We start from the raw sequence: 24373 nt of genomic DNA on the forward strand, positions 1-24373 counted from the left end.
TGATTTTTTTTCCAACTTTATTATTCGAACTTTTCATGTATGATTAGAGAGAATAATCAAGCATTTTCCAAGAATTTATTTTAAAGTGTTTGAGTTTCATGTTGTCTTGTTATATAGTGTCTTGCATGTTCCTCTATATATACCGATGTTATCTTAGTGTAGCCAGTAGACTAGAAACCAGCAAAACATTAAAAACCTGCATCAGCAAAACTGTCTGTGGACTTCATTGATGGGATCCGTTGATTCTGGTCCCAGTCTTCACTCAGGCTTTAGTTGTTCAGCTGAAGTCTCTGAGTATGATCCGTTTCCGGAGCTCCTCTGCCTCACTGTCACGCTCCTCCGGCTCCTGTGCAACGCTGTCCGGCTGCTCCAGAGGGTCTGTCCTCTCCAGAGTCCAGGCATCTAGTCCAGACTGCAGCGAGGCGTTGTGGAGAACACAGCAGGCCAGCAGGATGGAGGAGCTCCTCTCTGGAGAATACTGCAGAGGAGAAGTGGATACTTCACTGATTCTGGAGCCTATCTGGTCTGGTTCACAAAGAACTTTACTCACAAAGGTAGGCTATAGCTCTAAATGTATGTATGTAATTAACCTTCATCAGGTAAGTCTGTTGAGAACTAGTTCTCATTTACAATGACACCCTGACGTCTGACACCAGCGTGAAACACTGGAAGCCAGGTGGGTGAGGTGCTTTGAACAAGCACTGGGACGGAGAGGGATTAAAACAAAATGTGTGATTGATTATGAATTTATTTTAAAAAGCTCACCAGAGCAATATAGCAAAAGCGTTTCCTGTCAAGAATACATAAAAAATGTAATTTTGCCCATCAATAAAATTCTGTCTTAAAGTTAACTTCTTCTTTTCCTTTCGGCTTTTACCTCCAGGGGTCGCCACAGCAAATCAGTTGCCTCCATCTAACCCTGTCTTCTGTATCCTCTACTCTCACACCAACTACCTTCATGTCCTCTTTCACTACATTCATAAACCTCCTCTTTGGTCTTCCTGTAGGTCTCCTGCCTGGCAGTTCAAAACTCAGCATCCTTCTACCAATATATTCACTATCCTCTGGACATGTCCAAACCATCTCAGTCTGGCCTCTCTGACTTTATCTCCAAAATCTCTAATGTGCTGTCCCTCTGATGTACTCATTCCACAGCCTTTTCAGCCTGCTGCCATCAGGTAGGAGACTGCAGAGTCTGCGGGCCAGGACCAGCAGGCTCAAGGACAGTTTCTTTCACCAGGCGGTCAGGAGGCTCAACTCCCTCCCTGCTCTGCTCCCTCCCCAGCACCTGACTACCTATCTCTCCCTCCCCCCGTCAACTCAGGGAAGGCGCACACGTCACTTCCCCTATGGGATTAGAGTGTAAAGAGATGTTAACCATCCCTTGTGTTTCGTGCTGTACTGTTAGATGTACTGTCTGTGTTGTACTGCGTGTTGCACTGCCTGTGTTGTCCTGCATGTGTTGTACTGTCTGTGTTGTCCCGTGTTGTACTGCCTGTTGTACTGCCTGTTGTACTGCCTGTTGTACTGTCTGTGTTGTACTGCCTGTTGTACTGTCTACCGTTGGTCAGACAGGACTGCAATTTCATCTGTGCTGTATGTCGTGCATATATGGTACATTTTACAATAAAGCTGACTTTGACTTTGATCCTATCCATCCTGGTCACTCCCAGAGAGAACCTCGGCATCTTCATCTCTGCTACCTAAAGCTCTTATCTCCTGTCTTTTCCTCAGTGACACATGTCTCTAGACCAAACAATATCGCTGGTCTCACCACAGTTTTGTACAATTTCCTTTCATATTAGCTGAAACTCTTCTATCACACATCACACCTTCCTCCACCTGTTTTATCCTGCCTGTACACAATTTTTCACCTCTTTTCCACACTCTCCATTGCTCTGGACTCCCTGTAACCTCACTCTTCCACTTGAGTCCCCCTCATTCACACACATGTACTCTGTTTTACTGCGGCTAACATTCATTCCTCTCCTTTCCAGTACAAACCTCCACCTCTCTAGCTTCTCCTCCACCTGTTCCCTGCTCTCACTGCAGATCAAAATGTCATCATCGAACATCATAGTCTATGGAGATTCCTGGGTCCCACCTGCAGTCCCACCTCCACCTTGGACTCCTATGTCACACCTACAGCACACCTCACCACTGTCTTACAGTCTTCATACATGTCCTGCACAGCTCTAACATACTTCTCTGCCACTCCAGACTTCCTCATACAATACCACAGTTCCTCTCTGGGCACCCTATCATAAGTTTTCTCCAGATCTAGAACAACACAATGCAGTTCCGTTTGGCCTTCTCTGTACTTCTCTATCAACATCCTGAAAGCAAATACTTCATCTGTAGTACTCTTTTTTGGGATGAAACCCTACTGCTGCTCACAAATGCTCACTTCTGCCCTAAGTCTAGCTTCCACTACACTTTCCCATAACTTCATTGTATGGCTAATCAGCTTTGTTCCTCTGTAGTAAAACCCAGTCAGAAACTCTACTGCCACCTCTCCTAGGTACTTCCAAACCTCTACAGGTAAATCATCAGGACCAACTGCCTTTCCACTCTTCATCCTCTTCAATGCCCTCCTCACTTCATCTTGACTATCTTTGCTACTTCCTGCTCCACAACAGTCACCCTTTCTAGTCTTCGTTCCCTCTCATTTTCCACGTTCATCAACTCTTCAAAGTGCTCTTTACATCTTCCCATCACACTACTGCCACCTGTCATTGACATCCATCCCCATCCTTAATCACCCTAACCTGCTGCACTTCCTTCCCATTCCTGTCTCTCTGTCTTGCCAACCTGTACAGATCAGTCTCTCCCTCCTTACTGTCCAACCTAGCATACAAGTCATCATAAGCCCCTTGTTTGGCCTTTGCTACCTCCACTTTCACCTTATGCTGTCTATCCCTGTACTCCTGTCGACTCTCCTCAGTCTTCTCAGTGTCCCACTTCTTCTTAGCTAACCTCTTTCTCAGTATGCACTCCTGTACCTCCTCAGTCGACCACCAAGTCTCCTTATCTACTAGTCCTTCTCAAAAAATTAGCATATAGTGATAAAGTTCATTATTTTCTGTAATGTACTGATAAACATTAGACTTTCATATATTTTAGATTCATTACACATTACTGAATTAGTTCAAGCCTTTTATTGCTTTAATATTGATGATTTCAGAAAAAGAAAAAAAAGAAAAACCAAAAATCCCTATCACAAAAAATTAGCATATTTCATCCGACCAATAAAAAAAGTGTTTTTAATACGAAAAAAGTCAACCTTCAAATAATTATGTTCAGTTATGCACTCAATACTTGGTCGGGAATCTTTTTGCAGAAATGACTGCTTCAATACGGCGTGGCATGGAGGCAATCAGCCTGTGGCACTGCTGAGGTGTTATGGAGGTCTAGGATGCTTCGATAGCAGCCTTAAGCTCATCCACAATGTTGGGTCTGGTGTCTCTCAACTTCCTCCACAATATCCCACAGATTCTCAATGGGTTTCAGGTCAGGAGAGTTGACAGGCCAATTGAGCACAGTAATACCATGGTCAGTAAACCATTTACCAGTGGTTTTGGCACTGTAGGTTGTGCTGAAAAATGAAATCTTCATCTCCATAAAGCTTGTCAGCAGATGGAAGCATGAAGTGCTCCAAAATCTCCTGATAACTAGCTGCATTGACCTTGCCCTTGATAAAACACTGGTCCAACACCAGCAGCTGACATGGCACCCCAGACCATCACTGACTGTGGGTACTTGACACTGGACTTCAGGCATTTTGACATTTCCTTCTCTCCAGTCTTCCTCCAGACTCAGGCACCTTGATTTCTGAATGACATGCAAAATTTGCTTTCATCCGAGAAAAGTACTTTGGACCACTGAGCAACAGTCCAGTGCTGCTTCTCTGTAGCCCAGGTCAGGCACTTTTGCCACTGCTTCAGGTTCAAAAGTGGCTTGACCTGGGGAAAGCGGCACCTGTAGCCCATTTCTTGCACACGCCTGTGCACGGTGGCTGAGGATGTTTCTACTCTAGACTCAGTCCACTGCTCCTGCAGGTCCCCTAAGGTCTAGAATCGGCCCTTCTCCACAATCTTTCTCAGGGTCCAGTCACCTCTTCTGGTTGTGCAGCGTTTTATGCCACACTTTTTCCTCCCCACAGACTCCCCACTGAGGTGCCTTGATACAGTACTCTGGGAACAGACTATTCGCTCAGAAATTTCTTTCTGTGTCTTACCCTCTTGCTTGAGGGTGTCAATGATGGCCTTCTGGACAGCAGTCAGGTCGGCAGTCTTACCCATGATTGTGGTTTTGAGAAATGAACCAGGCTAGGAGTTTTTAAAAACCTCAGGAATCTTTTGCAGGTGTTTACAGTTTGTAGATCTCTGTTCCATGATTAAAGGCCAATATCCTTCACTCCATAATTTTGACCCACCAACAATGCAAGAGGTCCGGGATATCACCATGTCACTAAAAAACACAGCTCATGGTCATGACGGTATTAAGAGTGTCCTTCTTAAGGAGACTATTGACTACATTATCAAACCCCTTACTCATATCTTCTCTCTGTCTCTCAAAACTGGAAATGTCCCCCAGGACTTAAAAATCGCAAAAGTCATACCCATTTTCAAGACAGGCAACTCAAAGGAATTCAGCAATTACAGGCCAATTTTTATTCTACCATCCATATCCAAAATCTTGGAAAAGCTAATCTATTCCAGATTATCAAATCACCTAGCAGTTAACAATATTCTATATCAACACCAATATGGTTTTCGCAAAAAACATTCCACTGAACACGCCCTTATACAACTCGTTAATTATATCTCATCAGCTCTTGATAATAAAACATTTGCCCTAGGAGTGTTTTTGGATCTTAGTAAGGCATGATCTCAGTCATGACATATTGATCGCAAAACTAAATAGATATGGAGTGGAGGATGTTGCCCTGAAATGGTTCAGAAACTATCTCACAAATTGAGAACAATATGTCCATCTAGCTGGTTTTTCCTCCAAGAAATGATCAATATCGTTTGGTGTTCACCAAGGATCAATCCTGGGCCCTTTATTATTTTTAATTTATATTAACGATATGGCCATGACATGCACCAAACTCCTACCAGTATTATTTGCAGATGATACCAACCTTGTAACGTCACACAAATATTTCATTATTTTAATTCAAACCGTCAATCAAGAATTATCTTCCATCGCAAAATGGTTTCATTTGAACAAACTCCCCCTCAATGTGAAAAAATGTAATTTCATGATCTTCTGTAATACAAACAAACATTATCCCATAGATGTAGCAAAAATAATTATTATCCATCTATCCATCTTCCACCGCTTATCCGTAGTCGGGTCGCGGAGGCAGCAGCTTCAACAGGGAGCCCCAAACTTCCCTTTCCCACATCCACCAGCTCTGACTGGGGGATCCCAAGGCGTTCCCAGGCCAGTGTTGAGATATAATCCCTACACCTGGTCCTGGGTCTGCCCCGAGGTCTCCTCCCAGCTGGACGTGCCAGAAACACCTCCCTAGGGAGGCGTCCCGGAGGCATCCGCACCAGATGCCCAAACCACCTCAACTGACTCCTTTCCACGCGAAGGAGCAGCGGCTCTACTCTGAGCCCCGCGGGAACAGCAGTGTTTCTCACCTTATCTCTAAGGGAGACACCAGCTATCCGCCTGAGAAAGCCCATTTCAGCCGCTTGTATCAGCGATCTCGTTCTTTCGGTCATGACCCATCGCTCATGACCATAGGTGAGGGTAGGAACGAAGATTGAACGGTAGATGGAGAGCTTTGCCTCTCGGCTTAGCTCCCTCTTTGCGACAACAGAGCGGTAAAGCGACTGCAATGCCGCTCCTGCTGCCCCAATTCTCCGTCCAATCTCACGCTCCATTGTTCCCTCACTGGTGAACAGGACCCCAAGATACTTCAACTCCTTCACTTGTGGAAGGACCTCATTCCCCACTTGGAGAAGGCATTCCACCGGTTTCCTGCTGAGGACCATGGCCTCAGATTTGGAGGTGCTAATCCTCATCCCCGCCGCTTCACACTCGGCTGCAAACCGGACCAGTGAGCGCTGCAGGTCACAGGCTGATGACGCAAACAGGACCACATCATCTGCAAAAAGCAGTGATGCAATCCTCAGGCCACCAAACTGTAAAGCCTCCTCACCACGACTACGCCTCGATATCCTGTCCATGAAAATCACAAACAGAATTGGTGATAAAGCGCAGCCCTGGCGAAGGCCAACAGCTACTCGGAACAAGTTCGACTTACTGCCGAGAACCCGAACGCAGCTCTCACTTTGGGCGTACAAGGATTGGATGGCCCTGAGGAGAGGCCCCCTCACCCCATACTCCCGCAGTACTTCCCACAGTATATCCCTGGGGACACGATCATATGCCTTCTCCAAGTCTACAAAACACATGTAGACTGGATGGGCATACTCCCAAGCCCCCTCTAGGATCCCTGTGAGAGTAAAAAGCTGGTCCGTTGTTCCACGACCAGGACGGAACCCACATTGTTCCTCCTCAATCTGAGGCTCGACAATCGGCCGGACCCTCCTTCCCAGCACCTTGGAGTAAACTTTCCCAGGGAGGCTGAGGAGTGTGATGCCCCTGTAATTGGCACACACCCTCTGGTCCCCCTTTTTAAAAAGAGGAACCACCACCCCAGTCTGCCACCCTTTCGACACTGTCCCAGACTTCCACGCAATGTTAAAGAGGTGTGTCATCCACGGCAGCCCCTCAACACCCAGAGCCTTCAGCATTTCCGGGCGAATCTCATCAACACCCGGGGCTTTGCCACCGTGCAGTTGTTTAACTACCTCGGTGACTTCGCCCCGAGAGATTGACTCTGATCCCCCATCATCCTCCAGCTCTGCCTCTGCAACAGAGGACGGGTCAGTTGGGGTAGTTGGATTCAGGAGTTCCTCAAAGTGTTCCTTCCACCGACCGACAACCTCCTCAGTTGAAGTCAACAGTGTCCCATCTTTGCTGTATACAGCTTGGATGGTTCCCCGTTTCCCCCTCCTGAGGTGTCGGACAGTCCTCCAGAACAACTTTGGTGCCGTCCGATAGTCCTTCTCCATGGCCTCTCCGAACTCCTCCCACACCCTCTGTTTTGCCTCCATCACAGCCGAGGCTGCAGTCCTTTTGGCCCATCGGTACCCTGCTACTGCTTCAGGAGTCCCCAGGGACAACATGCCCCTGAAGGCCTCCTTCTTCAGTCGGACGGCTTCCCTGACCACCGGGGTCCACCACGGTGTTCGAGGGTTACCGCCTCTTGAGGCATCCAAGACCTTGAGACCACAGCTCTCAGCTGCAGCTTCAGCAATGGAAGTTTTGAAAATCGACCATTCAGGTTCAATGCCCTCAGCCTCCACAGGGATGCACGAGAAGCTCCTTCGGAGGTGTGAATTGAAGGCCTCACGGACAGAGTCCTCCTCCAGACGTTCCCAGTTCACCCGCACTACTCGTTTGGGCTTACCAGGTCTATCAAAAGGTTTCCTCCGCCAACGGACCCAACTCACCACCAGGTGGTGATCAGTTGATAGCTCTGCCCCTCTCTTCACCCGAGTGTCCAAAACACACGGTCAAAGATCAGATGATACGATCACAAGATCAATCATTGACCTCCGACCCAGGGTGCTCTGGTACCAGGTACACTTATGAGCATCCTTGTGTTCGAACATGGTGTTAGTTATGAACAATCCGTGACTAGCACAGAAGTCCAACAACATAACACCGCTCGGGTTCAGATCAGGAACGCCATTCCTCCCAATCACGCCCCTCCAAGTGTCTCCATCATTGCCGACGTGTGCGTTGAAGTCCCCCAGGAGAACAACGGAGTTCCCTGCAGGGATCCCTTCAAGGACCCCATTTAGGGACCCCAAGAAGGCCGAATACTCTGAACTGGTATTTGGTGCATATGCACAAACAACAGTCAGAGTCCCCCCCCCCCCCCCACAGCCTCAAGGCGTAGGGAAGCGACCCTCTCATCCACCGGGGTAAACTCCAATACAGCGGCGCTCAGCCGGGGGCTTGTGAGTATCCCCACACCCGCCCTGCGCCTCACGCCTGACGCATCTCCGTAATAAAACAAGGTCCAACCTCTGTCCAGGAGTTTGGATCCAGAACCGAGGCTATGCGTGGAGGTAAGCCCCACCAGATCCAACTGGTAGCGCTCCACCTCCAACACAAGTTCTGGCTCCTTCCCCGCCAGTGAGGTGGCATTCCACGTCCCCAAAGCCAACTTCTGCCGCCTGGGTCTGGTCCGTCGTGACCCCCTGTCGTCACTGCCACCCATATGGCAGCGCACCCAACCCCATCGGTCTACCCTGCGGGTGGTGGGTCCACAGGGGTAAATAATTATTATTAAAATAATTATTAATAATGCTGAAATAGAATTAGTTCACCGTACTAAATTTTTAGGAGTTATTATAGATAGCAGTTTCAAATGGTCTGATCATATTGACCTTGTCTCAAGAAGATCTGCAAAAATGCTCGGCATATTGAGGAAGGTCTGTCCCTTAATTCACTCCACAGCTCACTTAACTTTATATTACAGTTTTTTGTTTCCATTCATCAATTAGTGCAACATCGTCTGGGCAGCTACATATACTACATACTTAATAAAACTATGTGTCATACAAAAAAATACCTTAGATTGATTTCCCACTCTAACAGATATGCACCCTCGGCACCCCTATTCAACAAATACCAAGTACTATCCATTGACAAAATAAATATTTATCAAACATGCTTATTCACACACAAATTTATATATAGGAATCAAGAACTTTCAGTCACCCTACAGAATGTATTCACCCCCACGACACATGTCCATACATATCAAACTAGACACAGCAACAACAGTCTACTTTTACCATATACCCAAACTTCAAAACACCAATTCAACATCACTTTTAGAGGTCCGAAGCTATGGAGTGAATTAAGCCCAACACTGCGATCAATATCCTCCTTCTCTGTTTTCAAAAATTGTCTGAAAAAATACCTTCTGTCTTCCTGATCTTTGCATTTGTTCTTCTGACAGATTTGTTAATCCATTTTTTGTACTGATTGTACGTTATTTGTCTTTGCTGCCTTCTTATTTTTGGAATTAATACGCAATTTTTTGTTGTTTTCTTCAGTTGATTGTTTAGCCTGCATGTCTTGAATTTGATACAGACAGGTGTGGAACTCTGTACAGGCCTAATAAGGATTCGTTCCCACCTTGCACAGTTTTGTACTCGTACTGAACATGTGCTAAACTAATAAACTAAACTAAACTACAGTTAATTTGTTGATTCAGATGATTAGGTTAATAGCTCGTTTAGAGTACCTTTTCATGATATACTAATTTTTTGAGATAGTAATTTTGGGTTTTCATGAGCTGTATGCCAAAATCATCAGTATTAAAACAATAAAAGACCTGAAATATTTCAGCTGGTGTGCAATGAATCAAAAATATATGAATGTTTAATTTTTATAATTACATTATGGAAAATAATTAACTTTATCACAATATGCTAATTTTTCGAGAAGGACTAGTACTTTCCTTCCAGATGACACACCAAGTGCTCTCCCACCTGTCTCCCTGATCACATTAGCTGTAGTTATCCAGTCATCTGGAAGCACCTCCTGACCTCCCAGAGCCTGTCTTAACTCTTTCCTAAAAGTCATGCAACACTCTTCCCTTTTCAGCTTCCACTATTTCGTCCTCTGCTCTGCCTTTGTCCTCTTCATTTCCTCACCACTAGAGTCATCCTACACACCATAATCCTATGCTTTTTGGCTACACTCTTGCCTACCACTACTTTGCAGTCACTGATCTCCTTCAGATTACACCATCTACACAAGATGTAGTCTACCTGTGTGCTCCTACCTCGACTCTTATAGGTCACCCTATGTTCTTGCCTCTTCTGGAAGAAAGTATTCACTATAGCCATTCCCATCCTTTTTGCAAAGTCAACTACCATCTGTCCTTCTGCATTCCTCTCCTGGATACCAAACCTGCCTATCACATCCTCATCACCTGTTTCCTGCACCAACATGTCCATTGAAGCTTGCACCAATGACAACTCTCACTTTTAGGTATGCTCTGCATCACTTCATCAAAGTCCAACCAGAATTTCTCCTCCTCCAGCTCACATCCTACCTGTGGAGCATACCCACTAACAAGATTGACCATCACAACTTCGATTTCTAGCTTCTTTGATTTCTAGCTCTGTTTCAAAGTTAACACAATGCTAATTGTAATTTGCATAGATTTCTCAGTCTGCAAGTCATTTTTTAATTTCAAATCATCTCAAAATAAAGATCACATAAAAAAGGTTAAATAAATCCCCAGTGGGATATCAACCTGATTTTGTTTCCTTTTCAGGTTTAATTATCACTGCAGCTTCTAAGACAAAAGAGCTACACACTGTAAGGAAGGTTTAGGGGTTAGGGTTAAGGGTTAGGGTTAGACTCTAGGCTCAGACTCTCATTCTCATGGAGACATGGAGAATTCTCTGTACATTGTTAACATTAATAACCGAACCCTAACCCTGACTCCTAACCCCTAACCTCTAACCCTTACTTCTAACACTGACTCTTGACCTTAACCATAACCTAACCTAAAGCCTAACATAACCCTAACCCTACCATAACCCTAACCCTCTAATACTGACCTAACCCTAACCTTAACCCTGACCTTAACATAACCCTAACCCTGACCTTAACCCTAACCCTAACTCTAACTGTAAACAATAGACTTGATTATAAACTTGGAAAAATAGAATGAGACAAAGACTAATGGCCAGAATGCTGTTGGCTGTTACATACAAGTGATGCTGCTGTACGAAGGTCCTATAAAGATCTTACATTTCCTCATGAACAATTCTTCTTCTCCTTTGGGCTTTTCCCTTCAGGGACTGCCGCGAATCAGTTGCCTCCATCTAACCCTGTCTTCTGCATCCTCTTCTCTCACACCAACTACCTTCATGTCCTCTTTCACTACATCCATAAATTTCCTCTTTGGTCTTCCTCTAGGCCTCCTGCCTGGCAGTTCAAAACTCAGCATCCTTCTATCAATATATTCACTATCTCCTCTGGACACGTCCAAACCATTTCAGTCTGGCCTCTCTGACATTTCTATGACATTTCCTCAAGAACAATACTGTTACTTTATTATTTAACATAATTAGAAAGCAGCAGAATACCTGTAGGTATCCTTTGGTTCCATCTAAACACCTAAATCTCGTCTGGATTGCTCGGAAGGTTCTGTCCACAATCTCATGAGTTGCTGCATGGGCCAGATTATATCGAAACTCTGCAGGGGATTCTGGGCAGTCAACTGGAGTCATCAACCACTTCTTTAGAGGGTAACGACGGTCACCTGGGAAACAAAATCACATTGACATACAGACCACCTCAGACTTCGAATGATGTTGCCTGTCTAAAATTGACAGTGGCTAATCCACTTTTGGGACCGGAGGCTGTGGCCCAACAAAGCTTAGGGTTTGAACTGGCGCCTGTTTACCTCCTAAGCACAGCTGAGGTGCCCATGAGCATTGCCCTGAACGCCACAAGCTGCTCCGACTTTAATGTGGATTAATACAGTTCATAAAATAGGCCAAGGATTACAAAACTGAAATTACCAAGTAGCCAGCCGTCCTCGATGCCCTGAAGCTGTTGGTGCAGAACCGATCTTTCTAGAACATCGGTGTCTTTGAGTCCGCCTGGCCAGCAAGTTTCGGCACTGAGTAACAATCCTCTGGCATCACAGACCAGCTGACACCCAACAGAGTGGAAGCCCTTTTTATTCACATACGAGGCGTCCTCACTGTTCGGGGCTTTAATCGTGACCTGAACGAGGAAGAGCCGTATGAGGAGAAGGACGGATGGACACAAAGTTTTCCTGAGTGTTAAAATGATATGAAGAACCTGAACGCAATCCAGCACCCCCAGGACTCCTGGGAATCCTGCCACCCTCCGAAACTCCTGGAAGGACTGCTCCCTGCTTGAATAATCTCTATTCAGGGAAATAAGATTGTTTTGTTATCTTTCTTTCTTGTTCGTTTTAAGTGATGCTTCCTCAGAAAAAATACTTTTAGATTAGTGGCTACAGTAAAGATTTCAACCTTAAGACAGGGTGTAGATCACAATCTTTTCTTGGACAGAGGAATTATGTCTTTGTTTCCTGTACAAACTAGTCTCCATTGTCTCTGATTGCTAAGTAAAATGCTGCATCACTGTTTTACACTGAAGCTCCAGGAAACTTTGGTGAACAAACAAACTTCACCTGACTACCATTTGCACTTCTGTTATTTCTAATTTAAGTACTTCTCAGAAACGATTTCTTATCATTTCATATTATAAAACTAGTGGGAACCCGTGGAAATTCCATGACAAAACAATAATATCAGACTTCATACCAAACATATGGAAACAAATGTATTGGTATTATAAACAAAGCGCACTCAACGTAGTCAAAAATCAATGTGGTGACATAACAACTTTGTGTTGGCAAATCATGGATTGTGCTGGACGGGCATTGCAAAGCCGTAGATGTACTGTATGTTAGCAGGCTGACTCGAGAAAGAAAGCCAACTAATGGTGAGATTGGGAAAGGAGCTAACGCTAAAGGAAAAGGCATCTGTCAAAAGAGCAAGTGGAAAAGAAATTTTAGAGAAGTGATAGTTCTATGAGCTGACTACATGAACACAACTGTACAGTATGTAGTTACTTAAAGAGCTTTTTTGTCAGATGCTCGAGGAGTATTTTGGATACTACATTGATTGTCCCATTCAAAACGGAAACCATAGCTGGACAGACTGTTTGTGCTAGCCAGCTAGTTTCACTCAGAAATCGTTGTCGTTCCTGTTGTTTGGACTCTCCGCACAAAAACATGAAAATTGTTGGAACAGTTATGACACTTCCCAGTTAAATTATATTAACTGGGAAGTCCATTTATAGTTATTTCGTCTCCTGACATAGCAGATGCCTTATGCCACATTGTTCACATCCTTCTGGCAGATGTGCCATGATCGGTTGGGCGCTTGATTGACAGGTGGAGTTGGTGACAGCATGACAGCATGAAATTTTTCAAGTGAGCTTATTCAAATGTATAGATGGGGGTAATCAACTGACTGAGTCTTCTCTGTAAATACTGTCTTTTCAAGTTCAAATGTAACACCCGATTTACTAAAAGCTAAATGGTAACCTACTTTTTGTTCCTTCGAGGCTTGGGAAGCTTCCTTAAGTGAAAATACAATCTACAAGGACAACTTCTACCGACCTGCTTGCGTTGTCAGGGGCACGCTGACCTTCACAGCATGGTAGTCTAATCATCTGAAGCCACCAGAAGAACCTTACCTGTTGAAGGTGATGAAATGGGGAGCCTTCTCCACCAGGGCTCTGGTCACATTGGACACACATCTTGACATTGAGGCCTGACTGATTCCTATCGTATCCCCCATAGACGTCTGGAATGAGCCAGATGTGTAGAAACCCAGAGCAGCCAACACCTGGACCTGAGGACTGATAGCCCTGGACCGCTGGGTACGCCTGCTGAGAGCCTGACAGCAGAAACAGTGTGAGCCGGGTTCTTTCAAAAGAACAGTTTACTGGACAAGGAAACACTCACACCTCTCTGAGGAGTTCCACCAGGTACAGAATAAACTCTCTGGGGAAGCCAAACTGTGTGAGGAGGAACTCGTCTGAGACAGAGTCCAGGTCAAAGCGGTCCAGGGTCTTGTGTCCTCGGCCATGTAAAAGTAGATCACAATCCAAGACGGCAATAGGGATTGCCATGCTGTGGGAAAGACGTGTTTACATCACATTATTCACATTATTCCCTGTGAGAATCTTATCTGATATTTAGGACGAGCTACTTTTACAAGAATAAAAATGGACTCCTTATATTCTGTCAGGGTTGTTTCAGGAAGCGTTTAGTCTTGTCATCCTGCATTTATCTCATTTCTTCTACGAGAGCAGCAGGTCGGCTCGCCTGTCAAGCCCCGCCCTCCTCTGACTCTCATTGGCTAGCGTTCAGCGATTAGCTGGGTGGCTAAACTGGGTTTTGGCATCAGGTGTGAAATTGGCTCCCGTTAAAGTCGGAATGTCACAAGATGAGCATATCAGATCCAGGTAATGGTCACCAGTGCCCCTGATGTCATTCAGCGCCTTATAAATAAAGTTTACTTGATTTGAATCGGATTAGGACAACGCTAACTAGCTAACTTGCCAGTTATTTAGCATTTGTAAATTCCAAAAGTCATGTTTACCTGCTTGTGTAGAGACACTAACGCATGTGACCGGTGGGCTATGACAGGATATAACGCATACATTACTTAGTCGCTAACACTTTTACGTTGCTAGCTTACCTAAAAAACACGCAGCATTTCCCAACGAGCGTCACGAACGAACATTTCCAACAACTGGCTGATTCGACACCGGAAGTCGCAGAACTCTGTGCAATTTAATAATGTCGTTATTACTGCACAGCAACAAGACGTGTTTGGGTTCTAAATCGGTTTCTAGAACATGGATTTCCCCTCTATTTTATTTATATATCGTGTTATTTTTACAGACCACGCACCTTGAACACTAATGACGAAAGTGCCGTCGTGAAATGAGTTCAGCTGAACACGTCGACATGAAGGAGGTAAACACGACAGGAGCAGTCTGGTGTCGTGAATAAATGACATATTTGGATGTTCCTTGGACACGACGCAGCTTCCGCATCTGATTTAGATTACATCGAAGCTCCACTGAGGAACCAGCGGATGTAAGGATCGTTTCTGGCCCCGCGGTCAAGGTAAATAAAGCTAGCAAGCTTGCATGCTAACCTTGGCCATGTGTTAGCCGCAGCTCCGATCAAACGCTTGGGTTTAATTCAGTTGTGTTGTTTAGCATCGGAGCTGGGTCCAGTGGTCCAGTTGTTCAGTGTCTGCAGGTGATTGTGAGACGTCGTGGTCGGACACTTTGATCCAGGGTTTAGGCCTCACCTGGTACCTGGTGTTAGACGGAGCCCTCATTCGGCGTTAACACGGAATAAATAGTGTTCGTGTTAATGTGTGGTCCTGGCTGTTGGGAACATGGAGCGGTCTGCTGAATGATGGATCCTTGTGCAGTTATGTGTTTCCGCTTTGAAAAATTCAAACATTTTCGGCTGCTGTAGCTAGATGACCTCATAGTTGAAGTCACGTGGACTGGAATGGACTCGACCCATGAGAAAGTGAATTCCAGTCATGACATCATCCTGTTTGCAGGGTCGTACCAACATGGACAGTGGTCTGAATCCCCAGGACAAAAAAGACCTGGACAAGTTCATCAAGTTCTTTGCTTTGAAGGTAGGAGCAGCTCTGGGTCTGGCGGGTCAGGAAGCCTCTCGCTTTGGCGGCTGGTCAGATGGTTGTTGGTCCTGCTGTCTGTGTGAACGCTGGTATCTTTCTTCTGCTTGCAGACGGTCCAGGTGATTGTCCAAGCTCGCCTCGGAGAGAAGATATGCACTCACTCCTCCTCATCACCTACTGGCTCTGACTGGGTAAATAAATTCTGTGTATTAATTCTAATTAAAACTTTTTTCTTTTGTCTTTGTAGAGTTGCTCAGTATAAAAAAAATTTTTTTTACATTCCAGTCAGTATCATTGTTAGTATTGTTAGTTTTCATCAGCAAACATGTGTTAGGGTAAATGCAATGCATTTAATTATTATTCCCGTCTAGTTTAATTTGGCCATAAAAGATATTCCGGAGGTGACTCATGAAGCCAAGAAGGCTCTGGCTGGCCAGCTTCCCGGTATTGGACGCTCCATGTGTGTGGAGATCTCTCTGAAGACGTCAGAGGTCAGTCGCCCCTCAACACAGAGTTGCGTTCTGCTAATCACATGAAGAAGACGATTATAAAAACAACTACAAGCAAACGTGATTCTGTACAACTCATAGTCCAGGTCTGCATACATCACTCACTGATTCAAGGGATGTTTTCAAAGTGCTGCCCTTTTTACCCAGAGATTTTACCCACATACTTAACGGAGGAGTCCTCACTGCTGCCTTCAAGTGCACAAGGATACATGTGTATACACCGGTAGTGAGGTCATCAGAAACTCTTTGAATGTAATTTAATTTACTGTAAATTTAAAGCTCAGCACGTTTCAGTGTTTACCTGCTACCTCCTACTTGTGGTCACTCAGCAGAGAGAGCTGCTCTGCCTGGTCTAGCCACACCTTTTCATTGTTGGGAGTACCAGGTTCTCTGTTTTTGTGATACTCCACAGAAGATCTGCTGACTAAGAACATCAACATTTCTTCCACCAGCATCAGTTCAGAGGATATGCACTGAATGTTCATATTTGTCTGAACTGTCTTCCCTTCTTTCCCCACTAAGGGCGACTCCATGGAGTTGGAGACTTGGTGCCTGGAAATGAATGAAAAGTGAGTGAAATTTGTTTTCAAATAAACAAAAGTGAATAGCTGTGAAATGAGTTGTGATGAACCCCATCAATGTGTAGTCATGGTTACTGTATTGGGATCAATGCCTGGCTGCCTGCAAATGTTTTTTCCCTGGACCATTCGAGTGATACGTACCAATCAGTCACAGCTGAGTGGTGACATCACAATTTGCATAGTGCACCCAAAGATCTTTGTGTGTGCTTACAAATTAGGGTCAAGGTTATGGTTATGGGATAGGGTTATGGTTATGTCTAAAGTTATGGTTAGGGTTGTCTTGGGTTAGGGTTAGGCATAAGGTTAGGGTTATGGGTTAGGGCTAGTGTTATCTTGGGTTAGGGTTATGGGATAGAGTTAGTATTATCTTGGGTTCTTGAGTTAGGGTTAGTGTTATCTTGGGTTAGGTATAAGGTTAGGGTTATGGTTTGAATTATCTTGTGCACAAAGCTACAGTATTGTAGGTGCAAAAATGATCTTTGGGCAAACTATGCAAATTGTGACGTCACAACTCAGTTGTGATTGGCTAAGGTGGGCGAATGGTTCGGGAGAAAAAAGTTGCAGTCTGCCATCACCACAATGAAACTTTGACATGCTATTAAAATTTTTTGATGTGTGTCTCCATCTAGGTCTGACAGAGACATCAAGGTGTCCTATACCGTCTACAATCGTCTGTCTGTCCTCTTGAAGTCTCTGCTGGCCATCACCAGAGTGACGCCGGCCTATAAGCTCTCCAGAAAGCAGGGACACGATTATGTCATCTTATACAGGTGGGTGTACTCCTCTTGTCCAAACCGCTGGGCTCATATGTATTGCTTTTAGTCGACTCCGTTCTTAACATCGCAGTTGTTTCACATTTGCTCCAATGTCTGTCAGCTTTCAGTTGTGTGATGCCTTAGTCTCTGCTGTCTCTTTCCTGTCCAGGATTTACTTTGGGGAAGTGCAGCTGAGTGGGTTAGGAGAAGGTAATCACACAGCTTTATAGAAACTTTACACTTTCTATAGTCTTGAATCTATTTCTTTTAAAATAAAAAATGTACTATGCATCTTTACTTTAGCATGATACAAACGTGTTTGTTGTTCAGGTTTTCAGACAGTACGTGTTGGAGTCGTCGGCACCCCCGTTGGCACAGTCACACTATCATGTGCCTACCGGACCAACTTGGCATTCATGTCCAGCAGGTAGCTCACGTGATCACATATGAAGTGGCAAAGTGATCTTAAGAACAGGATTTGCCTTTTTTAATTGGAAACATTTCTAAGCATTTCAGGACTTAATATTTTACTGTTGTATTTCACTGCTTTGTGGTCCAACAAGTAAAAATGTGCACAACTAATCAGCTCATCCACTGTGGTCTTCTACAGACAGTTTGAACGATGCGCTCCCATCATGGGGATCATCGTGGATCACTTTGTGGATCCCCCCTGCAGCACCCAGCGTCCTGCAAATATGGGGCAGCCTTGCAACTACAGGTAACTACTTATAGTAACGGCAAACCCACAGCAACGTTACCAGTGAAGCAGACACTTGTCACGTGTTATCCATCCATCCATCCATCCATCCATCCATCCATCATCTCCAGCTTATCCTGGGCCGGGTCGCGGGTGCAACAGTCTCAGGAGGGATGCCCATACTTCCCTCTCCCCAGACTCTTGCTCTAGCTCCTCCGGGGGGAGCCCAAGGTGTTCCCAGGCCAGACGAGAAACAAATTCCCTCCAATATGTCCTAGATCTTCCTCGAGGTCTCCTCCTGGAGCCAGCTGAGATGGCTCGGGCATCTGTTCCGGATGCCTTCTGAACGCCTCCCTGGGGAGGTGTCATGTGTTATGTGAACAACAATTAGCACTTGAAATCACCAAAGTGGCTCAAGCTGAGTGCAGATATCTGGGCTTGCATTAGGAGCTAGTATGACTAAGCCACTGTGGCTCAGTGTAAAAGAATTGAGCAAGCCACAAAAAGCCACACTCTGTGTCCAAAACGCACGGGCGGACGAACAACACTCGTCGTGGGGGGGTCCGAGGTGCCTTCCCTGGGAAATTTTTTGAAAATGGGGTTGTTTTCCTGCATTCTGAGGGCAAAATCTTCTGTTCAGTTTACCTACAAAAGTACACTAAAGTCAACAGTTCAAGCTGAACTATCTTTATATCTGTCCTACTTTATGCAGGTATAAATGTGAGATTCAACAATTGAAAACTTCCATTCACTATGTGAAGATACAAGTAAACATTGAGTAATATTTTGTATGAATGTAAGTTTTATTTAGACTAGAAGACATTTTAACTTTGACCACCACCAACACCATTGGTATGCCATAGTTTATTTTATTTATTTATTTTTAATTCAATAACATGATTTTTCATTTCAATTTAAAAAGGCATGGAAAAAAAGCAAGCGAGGTGAATACACATTTATATGTATCGCTGGTTATTCCAGCTTGTAACAAAACAATATTTTTGTTTTTCGTTGGACGAAAGCAGGTCATGACCCGATTGTATATTTAATGATTGGGAGCGTTTGGGTCACTTCGGCTAAATTCCGTCGGCATGCGGAAATAGCGGCGCTATTTTCGCTAGCGAGCGAAAAAGTTGTAAGTTTTAGCCTTTTTTCCGTAAAAATAAGAACGCCACTGTGGCTACACACTCTAAAAACCTTGTAGCCAATCTGGAATTTACTTCGCCTATGGCTAAGTGGCGAATGGTTAGCGCAAGCCCAGGATATAATTCTTTCTATTAGCAGGTTGCAGTAAACTCAGTTTATTCTTCTTCTTTTCCTTTCAGCTTTTCCCTTCAGGGGTCGCCACAGCGAATCAATTTCCTCCATCTAGCCCTGTCCTTTGAATCCTCTTCTCTCACACCAACCACCTTCATGTCTTCCCTCATTACATCCATAAACCTCCTCTTTGGTCTTCCTCTAGGCCTCCTGCCTGGCAGTTCAAAACTCAGCATCCTTCTACCAATATATTCACTATCTCTCCTCTGGACATGTCCAAACCATCTCAGTCTGGCCTCTCTGACTTTATCTCCAAAACCTCTAACATGTGCTGTCCCTCTGATGTACTCATTCCTGATCCTATCCTTCCTGGTCACTCACAGAGAGAACCTCAGCATCTTCATCTCTGCTACCTCCAGCTCTGTCTCCTGTCTTTTCCTCAGTGACACTGTCTCTAGACCAAACAACATCGCTGGTCTCACCACAGTTTTGTACACCTTTCCTTTCATTTTAGCTGAAACTCTTCTATCACACATCACACCTGACACTTTTCTCCACCCGTTCCATCCTGCCTGTACACGCTTCTTCACCTCTTTTCCACACTCCCCATTGCTCTGGACTGTTGACCCTAAGTACTTAAAATCCTCCACCTTCTTGATCTCTTCTCCCTGTAACCTCACTCTTCCACTTGGGTCCCTCTCATTCACACACATATACTCTGCCTTACTGTGGCTAACCTTCATTCCTCTCCTTTCCAGGACAAACCTCCACCTCTCTAGCTTCTCCTCCACCTCTTCCCTGCTCTCACTACAGATCACAATGTCATCTGCAAACATCATAGTCCATGGAGATTCCTGTCTAACCTTGTCTGTCAGCATGTCCATCACCATAGCGAACAAGAAGGGACTCGGAGCTGATCCCTGATGCAGTCCCACCTCCACCTTGAACTCCTCTGTCACACCTACAGAACACTCACCCCTGTCTTACAGTCCTCATACATGTCCTGCACCGCTCGAACATAATTCTCGGCCACTCCAGATGTCCTCATACAATACCACAGTTTCTCTCTGGGCACCCTGTCATAAGCTTTCTCCAGATCTACAAAAACACAATGCAGCTCCCTCTGGCCTTCTCTGTACTTCTCTATCAACATCCTCAAAGCAAATACTGCATCTGTAGTACTCTTTTTTTGGCATGAAACCATACTACTGCTCACAAATGTTCACTTCTGCCCTTAGTCTAGCTTCCACTACTCTCCCATAACTTCATTGTATGGCTCATCAGCTTTATTCCTCTGTAGTTGCCACAACTCTGCACATCTCCCTTGTTCCTAAAAATGGGCACCAGCACACTTCTCCTCCATTCCTCAGGCATCTTCTCACTATCTAAGATCCTGTTGAACAACCCAGTCAGAAACTCTACTGCCACCTCTCCTAGACACTTCCATACCTCTACAGGTATATCATCAGGACCGACTGCCTTTCCACTCTTCATCCTCTTCAATGCCCTCCTCACTTCATCCTGACTAATCTTTGCTACATCGTGGTCCACAACAGTCACCTCTTCTGGTCTTTGTTCTCTCTCATTTTCCACATTCATCAACTCTTCAAAGTACTCTTTCCATCTTCCCATCACACTACTGGCACCTGTCAATAGACTTCCATCCCTATCCTTAATCACCCTAACCTGCTGCACATCCTTCCTACCTCTATCTCTCTGTCTTGCCAACCAGTATAGATCAGTCTCTCCCTCCTTACTGTCCAACCTAGCATACAAGTCATCATAAGCTTCTTGTTTGGCCTTTGCTACCTCTACCTTCACCTTATGCTGCATCTCCCTGTACTCCTGTCTACTCTCCTCAGTATAGGCTCCTGTTAACACAAAATAGATTGTGCAATAATGGGCCTAATGATCTCTCACTTTAGAAACTGGAGAGAATAATAGTAACAATATAAAAATGACAGTAATAATATTTTAAGTCAAAATGGTCGCCGAGCGAGCCGACCACAGATGAATGATGAACAACAGTAATTACTATGTAACAAATAGGCCTATTTAACAAACTAAGTTATTAAATGGTAACAAGTATGCTACTCCGTCACAATTAATCAAAATAACATAGGCCCAAGTTCAACATCATATTTTCTCTTTCGAGTATGAGTCTCATTGTGTTCTTAACCCTCTTCTCCTGATGAAGTGTCCGGGTGAGTTTTCTGTGTTCTGTGCTCCTCATTTTCAGTTTCCCCTGTCTCGTCATCATGATTCTCTTTTTCCTGCTCGATTTCTTCAGCCTGGTAGACTGCACAGCTCTCAGTTGTGGCCAATGCATCCTGTCCTCTTTCATTTCTCCCAGATTTAATACCAGACAGCCTGCCCGTTTTCAACCAGTTATGCATTTCGGCATATTATTGTTGTTGCTATCACAACAAGCTAGCACGTAGCTAGGAGAAAGCCAAGTGCATTTTGGGTAATTTTTTTTATTTAAAATTTTCCCAAAAGGTTTTTTAATTGAAAATTACAAATGATTTCCGTGAATGAATTTAAATATTTAAACTGTTAGTCCTCCATTCAAAAGGTGTTTAAATTATTTAATTATGTATTTCAAGGTGCTCAGCTGCCTTTACACTCGCGCACCCCCTAGCGGCAGCTCGCGCACCACAGGGGCGGCGTGCACCACACTTTGGGAATCCCTGCCCTAATCTGTTCCAAGCTCACAAAAATTCCAACATAAATGTTTTATAAAGCATAAAAGTGCATCAAAACATGTAACAAATACATGTTACGATTAGATTATTACACAATAAATGAGAGTTGTGCATAACGTAAAAAACAAAGAATGGAAAAAAAACTCTTCTTCGTCTTTTCTTTTCCTCTTTTCTCTGTCACTTTCTTGGGGTCCATAGCAAATACGTACTCAAAAAGTCATTATATTTGCACAAAACTATCTGAACACCTCACACGTCGAGTGCCGAATGCCGAAGACACTCCATATTCCATAAGCACCGATCTAGCTCCACACAGAGGTGGAGTGGCATCCCTCTTAGCCAATGGGATGCCAGGAAGATACGTAATAGGTAATAGCCAATGGCAGAGCAGCTAGGAGAATGTTGCATTCAGGAACCTGTGGGAGATTTGAGCATCAGCCGATATTGTATTTTTACATCACGTAAGCCGAAATTTCTTTCGTATTTCCCTGCTGAGAAATTTCGTAAGTAAAAAATTTCGTAAGTAGAAGTATCACTGTACTTAAATCGTAGGTGGGGCATGGAGGTGATGGGATGTGGACTGTCAGTGTGTCGTCAGAACTTCTGGACACATTTCAATTAAATGTCCCACATCCATTGAAGGGGCCCTAAAGTGTGATTTTCATACTGATTTCTTCACCTTGCATTTTTGTACATTTTAATGCAGTTTGTTCATGCATTGCTGCTCTGATTGGCCTGTGATGAGGGTATGGACTGTCATCCAATAAAACGTCCAAAATTTGGATCAAATAGAATAAATGGATGATGTTTGTGTGTCCAGACCTCCAGAGGAGGAGGATGGAGGAGCATTGGCAGGAGTTCAGGACTCACAGGAGGTCTGCACCACCTCCTTCTCCACCTCGCCCCCCTCTCAGGTAGGACCGCCTCCCTGCCCCCCACCCCCCCCCCCAGCGTCAACTTCATTTTCATACTTCTTTTTATAACTTCACACTCTTTTCTCCCTTTTCTTCCCCTGTTTTGTGTGTGTGTGTTTGTGTCGGTGTGTGTGTGTGGCGTAATCTCAGTGCACGCGCACACTGAGCCCTTCACCTTCCAAACAGTCTAAGCCCCTCCCTCTTGACAGTCTGCAGCTCCCATTGGCTACTGGATTTTTCTCTCACACTGTGAGTGTGTGTTGGCCGGTGTGATAGTGTGTGTGAAGCGTGGTGTGTGTTCAGACCTGCTAATAACTGCAGTTGTAACTAGTGTGACCCCCGGCATGCGGCCTGATCCTGCGCCGGTGTCCCCCTCATTCACTGTCCCTCTGTCCATAGCTGCACACATCCAGGATGTCATACCAGCCTCCAGCTAGTGAGTCGAGTCAGCCTGCTGCCCACCCCAACCAGGTGATCAGCACACGCCACCACCCCACACCTGCGGTGTTAGAGCTGTCCACACAGATCACTGACCCCCACACCAGTGGTGTTAGAGCTGTCCACACAGATCACTACTCTGATGCCACTTTCCTGTGCCTGATTGTAATGCACTACAGGCACCTGTGCCTGATGGTGTCAATTGCTGATGCTCCTGACGTGCAGCTTGAGGCTTTTAGGTCCTGGTGTGATGAGGTGGATGTTGTGAACGCACTCCTGTCGTCATGGTGACCTGAAAACTTGCCTGGTCACCTGAAGTCCAAGAGAAGCACATCCAGACCTTGAGTACAGGTTTTAATTTAAACTTCTAGTCACTAACTCAGCTGTCCGTCCCCCTCAGGTGTTGCATGCTGGGAAGGAAGGTGGCATTGTGCTGGTTCCTGCACAGCCCTCTCATGGCGCTGATGCCCATTTGCAAGTGGATAACACCCTCAACACACCTGGCAGCAGGTACACCAGTCCTAGTACTGCGGCTTTCCTGCTTGTTGTGTTCATCATCAGGAGATGTTGTAGGACGCTGACCCTAACCCTAACATGACCCTAACCCTAACATGACCCTAACCCTATCATGAACCTAACCCTATCATGACCCTAACCCTAACATAACCCTACCCCTAAAGTGACCCTAATGCAGTGGTTCTTAACCTGGGTTCGATCGAACCCTAGGGATTCGGTGAGTTGGTCTCAGGGGTTTGGCGGAGATGGAGGTCAAGACAAAACACCCGACACAATGTGTCGGGTGTTTTTGCCAAACATACACGAATCACTGTGTACGTTTGACACATCGTGTCAATTCGTGATTGACATGAATTGACACCACTAGCCAGCACTACCTGCAGGTGATCACGCTACATCGATTAACCTGCCTGTGCTACATGGGATTTTGTGCAATCAGTAGTCGATTTACAGTTGTGTTCAAAATAATAGCAGTCCAACATGAATAACCTGTTTTTGGTAGAAATTATATTACTGCATGGCAAATAATTTACCAGTTGCTGTAGTAGGGTCATAGAAAACCAACAGAGCCAACATTCATGATATGTATGCTCCTGAGTCTGTGTAATTGAATAATGAATTGAAGGGGTGTGTTAAAAAAATAGTAGTGTAGAG

General features: G+C 44.9%; 2 protein-coding genes across 10 annotated transcripts in view; one reads left to right on the top strand and one right to left on the bottom strand.

Annotated features, from left to right (window-relative positions):
* Window positions 1-14409, bottom strand: harbi1 (harbinger transposase derived 1). 3 transcript variants are annotated; one of them, XM_068309041.1, is made up of 7 exons: window positions 14277-14409; window positions 13639-13804; window positions 13366-13568; window positions 11935-12022; window positions 11649-11856; window positions 11211-11386; window positions 1-478 (listed from the first exon to the last, which is right to left on the bottom strand). In XM_068309041.1, the coding sequence occupies exons 2-7, from the start codon at window positions 13801-13803 to the stop codon at window positions 278-280; spliced, it is 1041 nt and encodes a 346-aa protein (XP_068165142.1). In that variant the 5' UTR covers window position 13804; window positions 14277-14409; the 3' UTR covers window positions 1-277. The 3 variants fall into 3 exon arrangements, with proteins under 3 accessions (XP_068165142.1, XP_068165141.1, XP_068165143.1); XM_068309040.1 differs by having other exon boundaries at window positions 11649-12022; XM_068309042.1 differs by lacking the exon at window positions 14277-14409 and having other exon boundaries at window positions 11649-12022; window positions 13637-13769.
* The window catches only part of atg13 (ATG13 autophagy related 13 homolog (S. cerevisiae)), a 15688-nt gene continuing 5334 nt past the window's right edge, over window positions 14020-24373 (top strand). For 3 of the 7 annotated variants that reach the window (XR_011034626.1, XR_011034625.1, XM_068309035.1), the window contains exons 1-14: window positions 14020-14139; window positions 14582-14809; window positions 15264-15344; window positions 15458-15538; window positions 15719-15838; window positions 16379-16425; window positions 17067-17207; window positions 17362-17402; window positions 17523-17619; window positions 17803-17910; window positions 22672-22765; window positions 22916-23014; window positions 23165-23236; window positions 23604-23713. Coding sequence is in view for 5 of the 7 variants with exons in the window: in XM_068309035.1 (XP_068165136.1) it covers window positions 15276-15344; window positions 15458-15538; window positions 15719-15838; window positions 16379-16425; window positions 17067-17207; window positions 17362-17402; window positions 17523-17619; window positions 17803-17910; window positions 22672-22765; window positions 22916-23014; window positions 23165-23236; window positions 23604-23713 (1079 nt within the window). In the remaining 2 variants the exon portion in view is untranslated. The remainder of the gene's footprint in view (window positions 14140-14581; window positions 14810-15263; window positions 15345-15457; window positions 15539-15718; window positions 15839-16378; window positions 16426-17066; window positions 17208-17361; window positions 17403-17522; window positions 17620-17802; window positions 17911-22671; window positions 22766-22915; window positions 23015-23164; window positions 23237-23603; window positions 23714-24373) is intronic. The other 4 variants (XM_068309037.1, XM_068309038.1, XM_068309039.1 and 1 more) reach the window with 4 other exon arrangements.

This window comes from Antennarius striatus, chromosome 24 (assembly GCF_040054535.1).
Source record: "Antennarius striatus isolate MH-2024 chromosome 24, ASM4005453v1, whole genome shotgun sequence".
Taxonomy (NCBI): Eukaryota; Metazoa; Chordata; class Actinopteri; order Lophiiformes; family Antennariidae; genus Antennarius; species Antennarius striatus.

What these genes read in the sequence shown, in the direction of transcription:
- harbi1 (XM_068309040.1), bottom strand. Translation starts at nt 13,803, where the DNA reads ATGGCAATCCCTATTGCCGTCTTGGATTGTGATCTACTTTTACATGGC. An exon ending in TGGTGGAACTCCTCAGAGAG is followed by an intron (nt 13,569 to 13,638) that starts GTGTGAGTGTTT and finishes TTCTGCTGTCAG; the next exon opens with GCTCTCAGCAGGCGTACCCA. An exon ending in CGAGGACGGCTGGCTACTTG is followed by an intron (nt 11,387 to 11,648) that starts GTAATTTCAGTT and finishes TTTGTTTCCCAG; the next exon opens with GTGACCGTCGTTACCCTCTA.